The sequence below is a fragment of the Balaenoptera ricei genome, chromosome 3, assembly GCF_028023285.1.
Source record: "Balaenoptera ricei isolate mBalRic1 chromosome 3, mBalRic1.hap2, whole genome shotgun sequence".
NCBI classification, from domain to species: domain Eukaryota; kingdom Metazoa; phylum Chordata; class Mammalia; order Artiodactyla; family Balaenopteridae; genus Balaenoptera; species Balaenoptera ricei.
This window is the reverse complement of record NC_082641.1, coordinates 138,740,820-138,757,293: the sequence shown is the minus strand read 5'-3', so window position 1 is coordinate 138,757,293 and position 16,474 is coordinate 138,740,820. Positions and strand designations below refer to the sequence as shown.

Below are 16,474 nucleotides of genomic sequence, written 5' to 3'. Positions count from 1 at the left end.
CTTTTTCATCCTTGTCTTGGGTGTGTAACTATGATTTCAAATGTAAAACTTTCCCAGGAGTTACTTATGTGTCAATACAGATAACTAGGTCTCCATTTTATGAAAGCTTGTGTAATTCAAAGCTATAGATGAGGGGTTCTCTCTTTTGGAACTGTTAGCATTTTGGGCTGTGTCATTCTTTGCTATGGAGCAGTTGCGTGCATTACAGGATGTTAACAACACCCTGTCTCTGCTAACAGATAGCAGAGTACCCCTTCCCCACAATTGTGAAACCAGAAAGTACCACTAATTGCCAAACGTTGTCACCCGGGGAACAAGATTTTTTCAGTTGAGAACTGCTGTTAGATAAAGGAATTGTAAAATGAATTTTATCATTATATACTCAACTCCTAATTTTGACAGGAATAAAACTGGTCCATTTCAGTGTCCGATATGTTTTCTTCTTTAGAACATTATCAGATCAAGGCACTAAATATTTAGTAGCTGGTCAGAAAGAAGCTGAAGAGAGAAAATAGGGTGGCCGTGTGGCAGAGAAGATTTAAATGATGAAACTGGGTAAATGAACTGTTCAGTTGCTAGTACAGCGCTTAGGGTGTGGTAGGTACTCAAATCCCGGTGTTTGAACATCTCGGGAATTCCCTAGTGGCCCAGTGGTTAGGACTCTGCACTTCCTGGTCGGGGAACTAAGATCCTGCGTGCTGTGCTGTGCGGCCAAAAGAAAAAAATGAACATCTCACTATCTGGGATCTGTTAAATTGAGCAGTGCCTTTTGTTTGCACATATTGCGAAATATAACTTGGAGGGCTCACCACTTCGTTCTGTGTACAAATAGATTAGGTTTCTTTGGAATTAATATTGTTTGAAAGCTTTAAGTGGCTAGAATGTACAGATTGTTCCTACGTTGTTCAGTGACGCAGCCAGGTTGCTTGAGAGACTTAGAAATAAAGGTCTTTAATCAGCTGATGAATTGATAAGCTTCTAGGTTTTGTTGTTACTTATTTTTTTATAACTTGTATACTTCTCTTTATAGCAAGAGTTTTTCCTATTGTAAGCTATCCTTGGGGCTCTTTTTTATACATCTTACACATTCCTTATGCCCCCAAATAGTTGCAACCACAGGAAAGTAGTGTACCACAAGGGGTGTAGAGAAGTAGATTTTCAAAGTGTTCAGTTTACTGGTGCTCAGCGTTAATTGTTAGCATTGCACAGATTGCACAAGTGAAAAAAGAGGTTTAAGAAGGGGAAGATTTTATTCAGTTACAAGCAAAATGCAGGAATTCTTGCTTCTGACTAAATTAATGCATTCTACTCTTTAAATCTAAATTTAAAAATTCTAATACTGCTTTTGAACATCTCATCTGATTCAGTCTTAAAATAGGTATAAAATTCTGTTAAAAATAGAATTTCATGGCTCTTGCCTCAGAGTAAATTTTGGCCTAAAATGACTCATGGAATTTTGGATAATTCTTTCTCTGGATCCTTCTTATTTAGGCTTACTGTCTTGTTTTTTACTGTTGTAAGTGACCCACTCTGTTGAGACTGAGTAACCAAGAGTTTTCATTGCCAGCATGAGATTCCCTGAAGTTGTACATAACTTAGATATAGAGATCTTTGTTAATGTTGCCAGTTTTTTTTTCCCCCCAGTTTTTCTGTATAGTTTGGGAGGCGGTGCTCAGATTCTTCTCTCAGAAGAGAGAAGTAAGTAGTGGCTGCCTGGCAAGACTAGTAGTTTAGCCTCCAGCAAAGCCACTGCCCTGCTCTGGCAAGCAAGCTCGGCCGACCCAAAGGGGCTGCAGGCTTTCTGGCTCTGGCTGTCTTTACTGAGGTGGGGCCTATTGGTGAGTCAGCCAAACAGAGAAATTCTGAAGACTGTCTTGAGAGATAGGAGTTGAGCAAAGGGGAGAGGGTCTGAGGTGCTTAGGAAAGATGTTAATTTCTGTGGTAGGGTGATTGATACAATGACAGGTCGGGCAGTCCTGGGAGAGGTTGCAGCATTGAGAGAGAGCTATTCATAGGGTCTTAGAAGAGGGCAAAGTGGGAGAGCTAGTGGGAGGAAACTGCTTAACCTCAGGGTGTTGTCATTGTGGCCTAAAGGTTGGTGATTATTCTGGAACGTAGTCATCCCTTAGTGTCCTATAATCTCAACAAATCACAGAGTGATGAAACATGGAAAGAGAAAAAGAACTAAGAAGAAAATCATAAAAAGAATTAGAAAGTTAAGAGGAAACTTTAAAAACAACAACAACAAAACAACCAAAGGAACATAGGGTAGGCTAAAAGAAAAGGAAATAGTTGCATTAAACCCTTTAAAATAACGCTATGAAATAGAATGAGAGGTAAAATAAGTGATATTTAAAATAAAAAGGCAGAAAAAACTAGCTAAATGGAAAAATATGAATCTAGAAGTGAAGATAATAGAAGATAATTTTTAAATAAATAGAGTTGTGAATATAAAAATAAAAATTTAAAAAACCATTACAACATTCTATATTTTTTTTAATTTTTAAAAATTATTTTATTTTATTTATTTATTTATTTTTTTCATGCTTAGTGTTTTATTTCATAGAACAAGCCACGCTTCGGCCCTCAAAACCACGTCCCTGTGTCCCTCCCGTTTCCGCCTCCCAGCCGTCTGGCTTCTTACATTTTTTTCTTACAGCATTTGACACAATTGTAATTTACTAATTGTTAGCCTAAGTATTTGTTTAATGTATGTCTCCTCTCCTGGTTTGTAAGCTTCATCCTAACAGCAAGTGTGTCTTTCTTGTCTACTGCAGTATTTTCAGGGCCTAGCAGTGTGCTAGCAACATAGGTATACAGCAGATTCTTTTTGAGTTAGGATAAAAAAGTATAGAAAATATTAATTTTCCTTGGAAGTTTTGTTATGTGAAATTAGAATTTAAGGTAAGGGACTAAAGAAAAACAAAGAGGCTTTTAAAAAGAGGGTAAACTAAAGTAGGCTAGGAAATAATACAAAACAATTAACAAATGTCTCAGCAGTAAGAAATTCTTGATAATGTTGAGTTTCCTGAGTTTATTATGAAACATCAGTAATACGATGACAAAAGCAAACATGTGAGAGAAAATAAGACAGGGAACCCAACTCTGTCATCTCCTCCCCTCGCCCCTCTCTGTGAGAGAGCTCCTGGGACTGAGGTCCTTTTGGTCCATCTTTTGGCTTTTCCCCTTGGAGATAGTGCTCTTGTAGGCCCCCCTTTTTTATTGAGGTGAAATTCACGTAACAAAAATTAACCTTTTAAAGCGAACAGTTCATATAGTACGTTCATAATGTTGTGTAACCGTCACCATTATCTAATTCCATTTTCATCACCCCAGAATAAAACCTGCTACCCTTAAATAGTTGTTTCCATTCCCCCTCCCCCCATCCCCTGGCAAACACCAACCTGCCTTTTGTCTTTATGGGTTGTCCCTGCCCTCTTTTTATTTATTTTTTATTTTTTAATTTAATTTTTTTAAAGTCTTTATTGGATTTGTTACAATACTGCTTCTGTTTTATGTTTTGGTCCTTCAGCCGCTAGGAATGTGGGATCTTAGCTCTCTGACCCAGGATCACACCCGCACCCCCTGCATTGGAAGGCAAAGTCTTAACCACTGGACCGCCAGGGAAGTCCCACGTGGCCTCTTTTTAAACTGGATCTATTTGAGAGGGATGTGCTATGGCCAAAAAGAAATTATTTGGCTTTAAAGGCCTAGGTAGTACTGGGACTCAGAGCTACATATCTTTTAAATATAAATTTATTTCTTTAATAGCATTTTCAAAGACTTCGTAAACGTAAATGGTAGTTATGTGTCTATTTTATTTTAAACTTCATAATTCTCTTAATTCTTTAGCTTTCTATCTTAAAGCTATATAAAATATAATAATTACATTGACGGTTACCTATACTACTCTAGTAATCAGATATTTATATATAATTTGCACGTGTAGCGTTAGTGTCTCTCTACATTAAAACAGGATTTCAACCACTGACCTTCTGCAGTGGGTAATTCTTTGTTGTGGGGGCTGTTCTGTGCACTGTAGAATATTTTAGCAACATCTTGGCTTAGGTGCCAGTAGCACCCCTCCACCCTTCCAAGTTGTGACAACTAAAAATGTCTCCAGACGTTGTGGACTATCCCGTCAGGGGCAAAATCACCCCTGGTTGACAGCCACTGCATTAGAATCATTCCCCTTGAGAATTTGGCTTTCTCTTTACTAGAAAGAGACTATTAATATGTTATTTGTTAAAAATAATCCTCCTAGAGTTATAGAGGAGAATTGCTAAATCACCCAAGAAGCTTAGTCATTCATTGGTTTTTATAATTGTTCCCAAAACTGCTTTAAATTTTTATTTTAGTTTTTAATGTTCATTTTTGGCAATACTCTCCTTGCTAATTATGTAAGGGTCATTTCTTGTTTGGCTATGTTATGCTAAAGGAATTCAACTTGATTGCCTAATAGGAAGTAATTTCATGGAAAAAGTAAATACAGCCATCTGAGTTTTTCAGAAATACTTGAAACATTAAAACTGTATTAAAGTACAGTGAATAAAGCATTCAGCAGGTGAAGAAAAGGAGAATTTTTTTAACACAAACTTTCCTACTTTGATGTCAGAAGAACTTAAGACAACCATGTTCTACTATTACCACTGAACTTATTGATAATAAATTAAATTCTCCCTTTTTGTGCTTCCCTCCTCTGCCCTAAAAGTTCTGTTTTCTCAGAGTGTAAAGGCTCTTTGGCCACTACTTAAATCTTGTTATTTCTCAGTGATCAATGTTAAATGAATTAAGTTTTAAAAGGAATATTTGATTTGATTTAAAATATATCTCAAAATAAGTTTGTAGCCTACTAAATATTATAATTCTAATTATAGATTCCCTGTAGACTTGAAAGTGACAGTTTTTAAGGACTGTTCTGCTACAAGCTAGTTTGCTAGCTAGTTTGTGATTTTACCTGTAACTAATTAAGTATAACTTGGGACAAACTTTGGGGAAAAGAAGATGGGAGGGATGTTGGAAGCTAGTCAAAAGAGGGGAAATTCAATGTAATAGTATTAGGTGTTATCAGTTAAGTAGTAGGGTTGAGAGATGGCATCTCAACTGGCTTTTTCCTGGGCATAAATTATTTAATAAGGTCGTGGGAAGAAAGAAAATCCCACAAAGTGGAGCTTTGGCTGCTTCTCTGCATAGTAAAATTCAGTTTCAGTAAATTCTGTTTCCAGTGCATGGACGAAGGAGATGAAGCCCATCCCTCTATAATTTTTTGTACCTAAATTTTTCCTTAGTATAGATGTGGAGAGAGGTGTTATTAACATAATATGCTTTTTATAAGAATGCTTTGCTGTAGCAACTTCTGTCTCCCATATGTGCTTGGAATGTATCTAATGCATTCTTATCATTTTACTTATTTAGGGACTACGTTAGGAGTGAACTGGAGTCCGCCTATGAAGGACCAATGTATTTAGAACCTCTCTCCATGAATCGGTTTACCACAGCCTTAATAGGTAAGTATTATAAAAGAATTAAAAGTGTACGTAGGAACCAACCAATCTTAATTACTATCTTCTAAAATTGGTTCATACTTAATACAAAAAATTGGAAAACTCAAAGTTATTCATGACGACTTTCAAAACATAGCCATTGTTAAATGTTAGTCTTTTTCTTTCATACATAGGTGTTTCTTATTTTACATGTTTATGATCACATATAGCCTGTAGTTCCTTGTGTTTTTTTAAGGGTAGTGTAAGTATTTGGGAAGATTAATTGTAAAATAAAGCTAATAATTACTTTGTAAGATTAAAATGAAATATGTAATGTCTTAATATTGTTTACTGTTGTTGAAAGCCATTATCCTATAGTCAAAAATAAAGTGCCAGAAACATCAAGAACTTGAGACATGATTGAAATATTCAGGTAGCAGAATGCTTAAAATAGAAGTGTTGGCTGGGACCCCAAAACAATATAGATACAGTCCAAAGTGAAATACTAGACCCTACCATGCCAAAGTTGCAAAAAAGAAAGTGAGAGAAAACCAGTATGTGATTCTTAAATTCACCCATGTAGAGGGTGTTAAGAGGTTGAATGTTGGGATTTGAAGGAGGATTTCTTTAGGGAGCTGTTTTCTCTAAAATACTTGCCGGGCCCTTCTCATTTAGAGAATTTAGTGGTAGACCATTTGGAGACACATATTTTTTTGTGGCTTAGGGGGGATACTACAGACTGGTATCCAACCTAGGCCTGCAATATCTAAAGCTACACCATCCAAAACAAGCCACATGTGGCTTGTGAGCCCTTGAAATGTGACTAGTCCAAATTAAAATATACTGTAGTGTAAAACACACCCAATTTCTCAAACGTAGTACAAAAATGATGTAGAATGTCTTGTTAATTTTTTAATATAGATTGAATGTCTATGTGATAATATTTGGGATATATTAGGTTAAATAAAATATATTATTAATTAATTTTACTTTTTTTTTTTTTTAACCTTTATAAAATGATGCTACCAGAATATTAAATATTATATATATGGTTTGTATTATAATTCTAGTCTGATATAAAGGCCAGCACTGGGCTGGCTGGCTGGCTGTTGAGTTTCTGACTGTGGAGTGAAAATGTCTTGCGAGGTTCTCCTGTATCATCTAATCTGTGTAGGCAAACGATGTTAGTTTACTATAGACTAGATGAGGGCCCCAAGAGTCAGTGGAATTTTCTTAGGTCCTCCCAAGAGGGCCCTTATAAAGATGAGAAGACTCCAACAGGGATTGAACTTCTAGATTCCAAGGAGCTGAGGAAAGAACCAAAAACAGCCAGAGGAGGGTACATAACAAGCATCAAGGGTACTGCAGGTGAGAGATCCACAGTGATGGGAACAATCAGAAGAATCCTTAAAAGTGCCCAGGAGAAAGGAGATCCATTTTAAATACGCCAACTGCAGGGAGCACCAATACCATACCATTGTAAGAACATAGTTCAGTAAGAATTTTCTACTTCCCTCCCTCTCCTTCCCTGCCTGCTTCAGTCGTGAGTAAGTCAGGAAAAGAGTGAGACTGTGCTGGCAGAGAAAGAGGAAGAAGCTTGCCTTAACCTCTCTACTCCCTGTCACAATTGCAGGTTTTCTGTGATGCCATAGGAGGCCTCAGCTGTAATAAAGGAAAACTCTCAACTTTAAATCAGTTTCAAAGTTTTGTTTGTTATTAGATTGAGGTTAGATTAGATTAGATTAGATTGTGTAACCTGTGCTAGATTAGAAAAGGTATGGGACTTGCCTTAGGGGCAGGAGAACACTCAGTTCACAGAGTGGCTTTTAAAACAGTAGGACACAAAAATAATGTTGCTTTATGGCTGTTTCCCATGAATTGGTATATTCAGTAGTGGTAACATCCAAGTATGAAAATATTTGCTAGGTTAGAAAACTCATAAAGTGTTCTCTTTTATTCTATAATGGACACAATTTAGTATAAATCTGTATATTTCCTTAAATTTTTCTTATCAATGATAGTGTGTTTACTCAACTAAGATTCAATTAATTGGAAATAAAACAAAATCCATAAACTATTAAGTAGCAATTTTCTTTAGACTTTGATTTTAAAGTAACTTTCTACTCCTTTTCTTCCATTTCACTAATGAACTTTTAATGAAAAATTAAGTAATTTGAATATGCCATCATTTCTTAGGATTACAGACTTCTTAGAGATAGTTCTTACAGTGGAATCCTGAAATCCAAAGAGTACATTGTGATTTTGATTTATTCAGAACTGTCAGTTGAAATAGGCATGTCAAGTTAAACAACTTCCTGTTCTTCTGGAGCTATAGGAAAGATTTCCACTAACAGTATGACTCCTTCCTTCTTTCACCTAAATAAGAGGAGTAGTCTTCTCTTAAAGAGAATCACAGCATATGAGTCATACTCTTCTGTGAAAGAAGATAAATGAAGCCTGTAACCCCAGAGCTGAACACCGAATGTGCTGTCCTAGACTTATGGGAATTTTCAGAGCTTAAAGGAAGTTTACATCATGCTGAACAAGGAAAAATTTTTTTTTTTTTTTTAAGAAGAAAAAAGAGAATTTTATTTGAGCCAAACTGATGATTATAACACAGGCAGCAGATTCTCAGAAAGCTCTGAGAACTTGAACAAGGAAATTTAAATATCATAGCTATGAGTATAGTGAAAGTAAGACATACCAGAATGAAAATTCCTAATCATTCCTAATATTAAAGCATTTCCTCTGAGTATTTTATTTCTTTCAGAGTTTTAGCTAATTTTTTAATCAAAGAAATATACTTACTTTTAAAAGTCAAGAAATACCACAATTTTATGATGAAAATTGGCTTTCTCCTGTACCACTCCTCTCTACTCTCAGGTATCATTCCCCAGAGGCCTCTCTCCTTTCAACTCACCGTAACTTTTCCCTGCTGTTTTCTCTTTTGTCCCTTTCTGGAAATTCTCTTAATTGGATAAGGTTCCTCCCACATTGAGCCCCTAATTTTCTTACTGTTCCATTTTCCTTTTTCTCTCTCTCTGTCTCTCTCTTTGTCTTTTGTTTTACTTTCTGAGATTTCCCAACTTTATCTTACAACCCTTTTGTTGTTATATATTTTAATATCCTGGAGTTTGTTTTCTTTTTATTGTGACAGTCTTTTAAATTTCTTAGATATATTATTTACTTTGAAGCTTTCTTTTGTTACTTGCGTTCTCTCCATTTGTTTTGGTCTTTGCCTTACCTGGGACAGCAGTATTTCTTAAGCCTGGATTAGAATCACCTGGTTATATTACATAAAAAATTATAAATACTGATGCCTAGACCCCATATGAGGCTGATAAACTGTAAGTGTTACTTAAATATCCTTGTGTGATCATTTGTATTAAAGTGAGTTATTAAGTTGTCGATTGGAATCTCTTTAAGGCTTACCAACGGGTATGTTTCACATTTGGTGTCAAGTGGGACTGGCTGTTTTTGGGGAGACCCCTAAGTGTGCGTATTTGTAGGTCTTTTCACTTGGACTTGGGTCAGTTTCCCCAAAGAAGAATCTTTCTATCTCCTGTAGGGGAGGCAAGTGTCAGTGACAAGAGCTGGGTGGCAATAAACATGGCAGCAGTGTTTGGAGATCTAGAGCGATCTCATCTTTCTGGGTGCAGACTTTTATTTTAATCTCCGTTTTTCATTTGGGCACTGCACCTCACCTCTGCCCTGAGCTGTGCACGGTGCCCAGGAGCCTATTTCAGCCTTTCCGGAGAGCAAAATTCAGTCTTCTTCTCAGGGTGGGGAAAGAGTAGTGGCCTGATGGTTGTTTTCTAGCCCCTAAGATTTTGTTGACTTACCTTACTAGGTGGCCTCTCTTCTCAGTTTTCTTTTTCTATTTCTTTCTTTCTTTTTTTTTTCTGAGGGTAGAAAGCAAGATTTATTGAGTACACTGCAGGGGAGCAGCGGGGGAGACCAAGAGGGGGTCTGCGCTGGGGGAAGGAAACTGGGCTTCTTTTATGGCCCGCTCTGGTCACCCTTGGGTTAGTGTTCCACCCGTTTGGTGGTTAGGGCTCAGTGTGTCATAGCTCTATCTGCCTGGAATGCCAACTGCTTGTGACTGCTGGTAATTTCTGTTGGGGGGAGAGTGCATTTGTCTTATCTTAAAAGGACTGCCCCAGCCTAAGATGGCTGTTCTTTTGTTAAGCTCTACATTTCCCCCCTGTCAGATCAGCAGAGTCAAATCATTGACATCTGGGCAACGACATCATCTTGGGCTACTTCCTGCTGAGAAGGGGCGACATTGGGTCCCAGTTGGCTTTGCTGGTCGGCTATGGGGCTGTGGGATTCTGTGTGAATAGAAATTTTGGGAGGCCTGTTTGAGAGTAGTCAACTGTATTGATTCTAGAGGTTGGAATCCTTGTCTTGTCACCATTTGTAGCTTGATGGAATGAAGTCGGTTTTGTAGCAACTTGTTTGAAGTACTTGGTGACGTTGGTGGATCAGGATGGAAAGAGAAAAGAGGATCTCACAGTGTGCCTGGATTTGCCACAGACGAGCTGCCGCTGCCAAATGCACCAGGTGTTAGAAGTGAGGAGTCCCAAGGCTAGGCCCAAAGGACACTGCCACCCCATCGGGCAGGGACAGTCAGTCGATATGGGACTGGGCTTTAGGTCCGCCAGAGAGTCAGGATGTGCAATCCCTGGTCTCCAGGGACCTTAGACCATCGGCAGTGTTGAAGAGGAGAGAAGACTTTCCAGAACGTAGGCCTTGGGGTGACAGTGAGTTGGAGCCCGTCCGGAGGCCTTGGGTCCCGCTGAGCAATAACCCTGGACGGGGACCTTCAGTTGCCCCAAGTCATTAGGTCGATCATTACTATCGGAAGACTGATTAGAAAAGGCAGAGAGAGGAGAGAGAGGCATTCCCTGTATGGGCCACCAAAATGCTGTGGAGCGCGGTGATGGGGCTGGCAGTGTGGGTGGTAAAAGAATTTACCAAGCCAGAAGTGAGGGTAAAAAGCGAGATCTATTGAGTACACTGCAGAGGGTGAGAGCAAGGCGGGGGGATCTGCCTCAATTTTCTTTATTATTAGGTGTTTTTCTCTTTCTTAATGCCTTTATGAATGTTTTTCATATGATTTGAATATCAGTTCTTCAAAAGCTAAAATTAGTACTTTGTGGGAAAAAATACCACATATGTTACATACAGTGTAGTAAATTGTTAATAAATTTTCAGCTTTGTATAAAAATAGTTGCCGTTTTTGAATTCTTCTAACAATAATATGGATAGAACACAAATTAGAATCTAAAAATATTGTTTTGCTTTTCATTGGCAAGAAGGAAAAGAATTTGACTGATTCTTAAATTAATTTGGAAGATGACATGTTCAAGAATTTCTAAGAAATTCTGAGAGGAGCAATAAGAGGAGACTTGTCCAGTCAGTGAAAAGGAATACTGGGCACTGTCATCAGAGTAGAGCACTGAAAAAAAATAGCAAGTTCCGACACAGACACAAAATATACAGAAGATTTTGAAGTATACCAAAGTGGCATTTCAAATTAATGAGAAAAGAATTGGATGATTCCAATAGCTAGTTTTGAGACAACTGACTACACATCTGGAAAAACAAACATAGATCTTTACTTTTTACCTTATTCTAAAATAATTTCCATATATATTAATTTTTAAATTAAAGAAAATATATGTGATTACATGTATAATCTTGAGTAGGGGGAGCCATATAATTAACCATGGCACCAGAAGTAGAAACCATTAAGGAAAAGATTGATAGGTTTGACTCTTTATAATAAAAACTTTTATACTATGAGAGAAAAAAGTTATTAAAATACTCAAATGACAGATTGGTAAAATACAATCATATGATAAAGGAGGTTAATATCTTGATCAAACAACAGAAGGCTACATATCCTAGTAAAAGAATAGACAAAGAATGTGAACAAACGTTTTGCCAAGTAATTGCAAATGCTTTTACATATTGATTGGCCAAAAAGTTCGTTCGGGTTTTTCCGTAACATCTTGCAGAAAAACTCGAACGAACTTTTTGGCCAACCCATTATTTATTGGTAATGTTCAGTGCTACTGGTAAATGACAAAATACAAATTTAACAAAAACTTAGAAAATATTCCTTGCCCTTCCCTTTCTTAAATTACTTTCACTGTTGACAGGTAGGTGGGAAAATGGGCACCCTGTACACTGTGTGTTTTGTTTCTGTAGGGCAATTGACAGTATGTGTCAAAAGCCTTAAAAAATGTTTCTTCTGACTCAGTAATCCCACTTATAGGAATTTAGGCTAAGAAAATATTAGGAAATGTGCTCCAAGTAGTTTATACAGTGATGTAAATGTACAAGCTTATTCATAACAAAGCATTTTATAATTATGAAATATTTGAAAATAGCCAAATGCTAATATTGTCATATGCATTCAGTTTTTTAACTAAAAAAACAACAAAAGGCTTTATTTACTTATTTATTTATTTGAGAGATATATGCATAATGTATTAAATGAAAAAAGCTGATTGTGTGTATGCTATAATCTCCTTTATATAAAACATTTGTGTATATTCACATGCATAGAATAAATCTGAAAAGGTAACAACATGAATAACTTTGAGCACTGCCTAGGTTTCAGATAAAATGCTAAGGCTTTATGTGCAATACCTTATTTAATGAACACGACATTAACAGTGCTACCTTTGGGTGACAGGATTGTAGGAGATTGAGGCTTCTTTTTCCTTTTTACTTCCCTGTATTTCCTAACTTTTCTATAATCATGCATAATCCTCTGTGAGAAGAATTTGTTGTTTAAACTTTTCAGTTTTAACTTCTCATTACTGAGTCATTTGGGAAGGCTTGCACGGTCCTGTAGAAGCAATTAAAGATTGAAAACCTCAGAATAAATCTTGTCACAGCATGATCTTGGACAAGTAACTATATCTCTTGGGTTTTATACTTTTACCTCTAGACGAGAACAGTTAAATATTGAGGGCCTTTGTAAAAGGAGCTAAATATATTTAGTTGTAGCTGAATTATTGTTTGAGTGAGACATTTAAAAAAATTGCCATATTATATATGCCACCTGGAATGTGATAAAGACCAGTGGATATTTGTGCTGTTTTTTTTAAGTCAATCCTAGGGAATGGGTGCTCAAAATTCACAGAACATGTGAATATGTAATTTTGGTCAGATGAAATTAAAATTTGATTTAAAATATTATCTAAGAGATCCTAACTAAACTCCTTCAAAAGCTGTGTCATCATCCTTATTAACAGTGTCTTGTTTTTATTTTGTGGATACCAAATCTCAAAAAATTAAATACGTTCTCCCCCCCCCCCCCCTTTTAGGTCAGTTGGTGGTGTGTACTTTATGCTCCTGTGTCATGAAAACGAAGCAGATTTGGCTCTTTTCAGCTCACATGCTTCCTCTTCTAGCACGCCTCTGCCTTGTTCCTCTGGAGACAATTGTTATCATCAACAAATTTGCTATGATTTTTACTGGATTGGAAGTTCTTTATTTTCTTGGGTCTAACCTTCTAGTACCTTATAACCTTGCCAAGTCTGCATACAGAGAGTTGGTTCAGGTAAGACTGTGTAGATAAAATTCTACATAAATATTAAGTATATTAAAGATTTAGTTCACTTTTATTTCACAGTCATGGTCATGGTAACATTATGTTTGACAGTTTCAAAACAGTAACTATTTTCAACCTAATTAGGAGCATCTGAGATTCTTTATTAAGTTCTATTGAGAGGCAGTAAAGTGAGGTAAGTGCTTCTCCGGAAGCAGATGGTCTGGGATCTCACTCTGATGCTGCTGTTTACCAGCTGTGTAACCTGGGGTTACTCACTTAAGTTTACTCATCTGTAAAATGGAGCTAATAATAACTGTTGTACTTAACGCATAGGGTAGCCATGAGATTTGAATGAGTTCAGTGCCAGGTAGATGATATTCAGTGTTAACTACGATAACAAAGACAAGAATGATGTAGAATTGAATACCTAGAGGTCAAATCCTGTTTTTTTCCTGATTATAGTCCTGTGAGTACAGTTTTTTCCTTACGTTTGTTTAATAGACTGAGAAGTTAAATAGTTCTGGTATGGTATGACAGATTTCATTTAGATGTGGTGCTTGGACTGATTTTGCCAACATAACGTGCTTCTGTTTCTCCTACTTTTATCAGCCTTTGCTCTCAAACAGATTATTTCCAGACACAAACAGTAGGTATTCAGCAGATAAATAGTTCTATTTGATTTAATCAGTGAATTTCAGTATATAAAATAGGTCTTAAAACTGACATTGGTATAAAGAGAGAATTAAAATGGGCATTCTTTCCTAGCTCTTTACTGTGTGCATGACCGTAAGGTACAGGAAGCTTTCAGATTGGTCAAACTGATACTACTAAATGAATCCTTTCCTTGTTGTTATTGTTGTGGCCCCAGGGGCAGATTTCCCAGAAAAATTACCTAAGCTCTTGGCCTTACCCTGATTCTACTGATTTCTTCATCTTACGTAATGATTAACTTGAGCAACTTTCTTGAAAGTAGATCTTCCGAAGAAGATGAAGTTATTTTCATACTCTGATTGAACAGTTTCTTCATGGGGAAGGGTTGTTGTATTCAGAGTCAGAATGACGAATTTATGTATTTTTTATTTGAATTCAATCTTGTGGAACTACCCTGGTTTGTAAGAAGCGGTAGATATTCAGTAAATATTACTTGGATACTGTTTATTTAGTCACTGTAAGGACAAAGCCTCCGTTTTTCAGTGTCATGTTTACCTTCTCGCTTGCCGTAAGGTTCTTGTAGCACAAGGTGTTGCAGTTGAAAATAAAGTATAGGTTATGAAATTCGTGACCTGGAAAGAATTGGATAGACAAGAGATGGACACTGTCAGGTATTTTAGTGGTCTTTTCCTTGAATGGAAAGGAGGAAAAGTACTCTACCTCTCAGTGATTAGTTTGCTGCTAATAATAATTTTGCAGCTAGCTGGACAATTTCCTTTTTCTTTCAGTATTTTCTAGTTGGGAAAAAATAGGGGTTAATCATGACTCAGTTTTAGAAAAAATATTTGATTTACAGATGAAAAAATGTAAATTTAGAATAACCTACAAGTCAGTGTATTTTCATTTAAGGTCTTTATAGTTTTTGAAACATTCTGGTGTCACACCGAGCATTCCGGCAAGACCAATTGGCTGCTTAGGTTAGAGTTTGTAACCTACTTGGCAAAACCCTGTTGTGTTGCCAGGATCCGGTCCCTGGCTTAGTAACTCCAGAAACTTGGTTACGGCTATACTCTTAGGCTGAATCAGATTATGAGAATTAATTCCTCCTAATCAGTCTCATAAGAAATTGTTTTATAAACTAGACAGCTAATTTATTGACTTATAGTAGTTTAATAAATTTTTTTAGGTGTACCTTTTTTCCTGGTGTTAATGCACTTGGCAAACCAAATCATTTGAGAAATGTTGCTTGATAAATACACAGTAGGAGCAAGGGGAATTGATTTGTCTGGGGGAAAAGACTTCCTGTCTTTGCTCCATAATAAACTTCTCCAGTGATTATTCTGTCTTCCATCAAACTACTTCTCATCTATGACCTTCCTGAATAAACTCTGGAAAATTCTTTTATATTTCCCTTCCTCCTAGCCCCTCAAGCAGTATTGCATCGTTCATGCTAGTCCTGTTAGACATGAGTAAGTTTACCAAGGCTCCTCAAACTCCCTTGATGTAGTTTTACTCTGACTGTGACTTTATTTTGACATTATCCCTGAACTGTTAGGGCAGTTTACTGTTGCCATTTGATGAATGTGTGTCAACTGTTAATAATAATGCAAAATCAGAAAATTAACAAAGACATGCTAATTCCTACTTGTATGTATAGAGCTAACTTTGAAGGAATTGAGTTGAAATAATCTTGCAAGAAAAGAAAAGCTACTCAGTTTTTCTCTTTAAGTACTTTAGGTTAAACTCTTTTGTGTTTAAATGTGTTTATTGAAGTGATACAAGGTGTTTTCCTAAAGTCGTATTTTCTTACTCAGGTAGTGGAGGTATATGGCCTTCTAGCCTTGGGGATGTCCCTGTGGAATCAGCTGGTAGTCCCTGTACTGTTCATGGTTTTCTGGCTCGTCTTATTTGCTCTTCAGATTTACTCCTATTTCAGTACTCGAGATCAGCCTGCATCACGAGAGAGGCTTCTTTTCCTTTTCCTCACAAGGTAATTAATAAGAATATACGATACTATATATAACCTTAGGAAGAGAAAACTTTGATCTAGGAATAGTAAGTTTTTCAAATTAACTTTTGTCAGTCTTTTTATAGTGCTTCATATTCAATTAAAATAGGATTTTCACTCAGTGGATGCCTAGGTCTGGCAATGTAGGGAGGTGCTAATATAATAATGGTGGTATATTTGGCTGCACTGTAGACTGTAGTACAGCAAATGATTTGTGGAAAGGTATGTAGCAAATTGTAAAAATGTTTTTTCAATTTCAAGTTAAACTACTGGAAAAGAAATATGTTACTAAAAACTGTCACTTTAATTGAGTATTTAATATGTGCCAGCCACACTAATAAACACTTCTTCATACTTACTTTTATAGCAGCCCTGCAAGAAAGGTGCCTTTATTATCATTAGCATTTCAGAGCTAAGGAAACTGTACCAAGAGTAACTTGCCCAGGTGCCAGTGCCAACAGAAGGGGTGCTGACACTCAAACTCCATCTGAGTCCAAATCCTATGACTTACCTATATACTTTCACTATGCCCTGTTATTTTCAATGTTTTGCTTCCGTATTAAGATAGAGTCAAATAATGGTAAAATGAGTATATCATAGTATTTTACTATTTAACCTAAAGGAATTCTAAGACTTGGTTTCTAAAGTAAATTATTAAAAAAAAATCTTAAGTCATTAGAGTCCTTTTTCCACCTCATTATCTTTGTTGTGAGCTTATCTAGACATTTGTCACTGTTAAATTCCAAGTTTCCATCTCAAGCC

General features: G+C 36.5%; 1 protein-coding gene across 1 annotated transcript in view; it reads left to right on the top strand.

Annotated features, from left to right (window-relative positions):
* RNF145 (ring finger protein 145) overlaps nucleotides 1-16,474 on the top strand; it is a 72,124-nt gene that overhangs the window by 38,284 nt on the left and 17,366 nt on the right. The window contains exons 4-6 of the mRNA XM_059917608.1: nucleotides 5,416-5,507; nucleotides 12,827-13,062; nucleotides 15,519-15,694. Of these exons, the coding sequence (XP_059773591.1) occupies nucleotides 5,416-5,507; nucleotides 12,827-13,062; nucleotides 15,519-15,694 (504 nt within the window). The remainder of the gene's footprint in view (nucleotides 1-5,415; nucleotides 5,508-12,826; nucleotides 13,063-15,518; nucleotides 15,695-16,474) is intronic.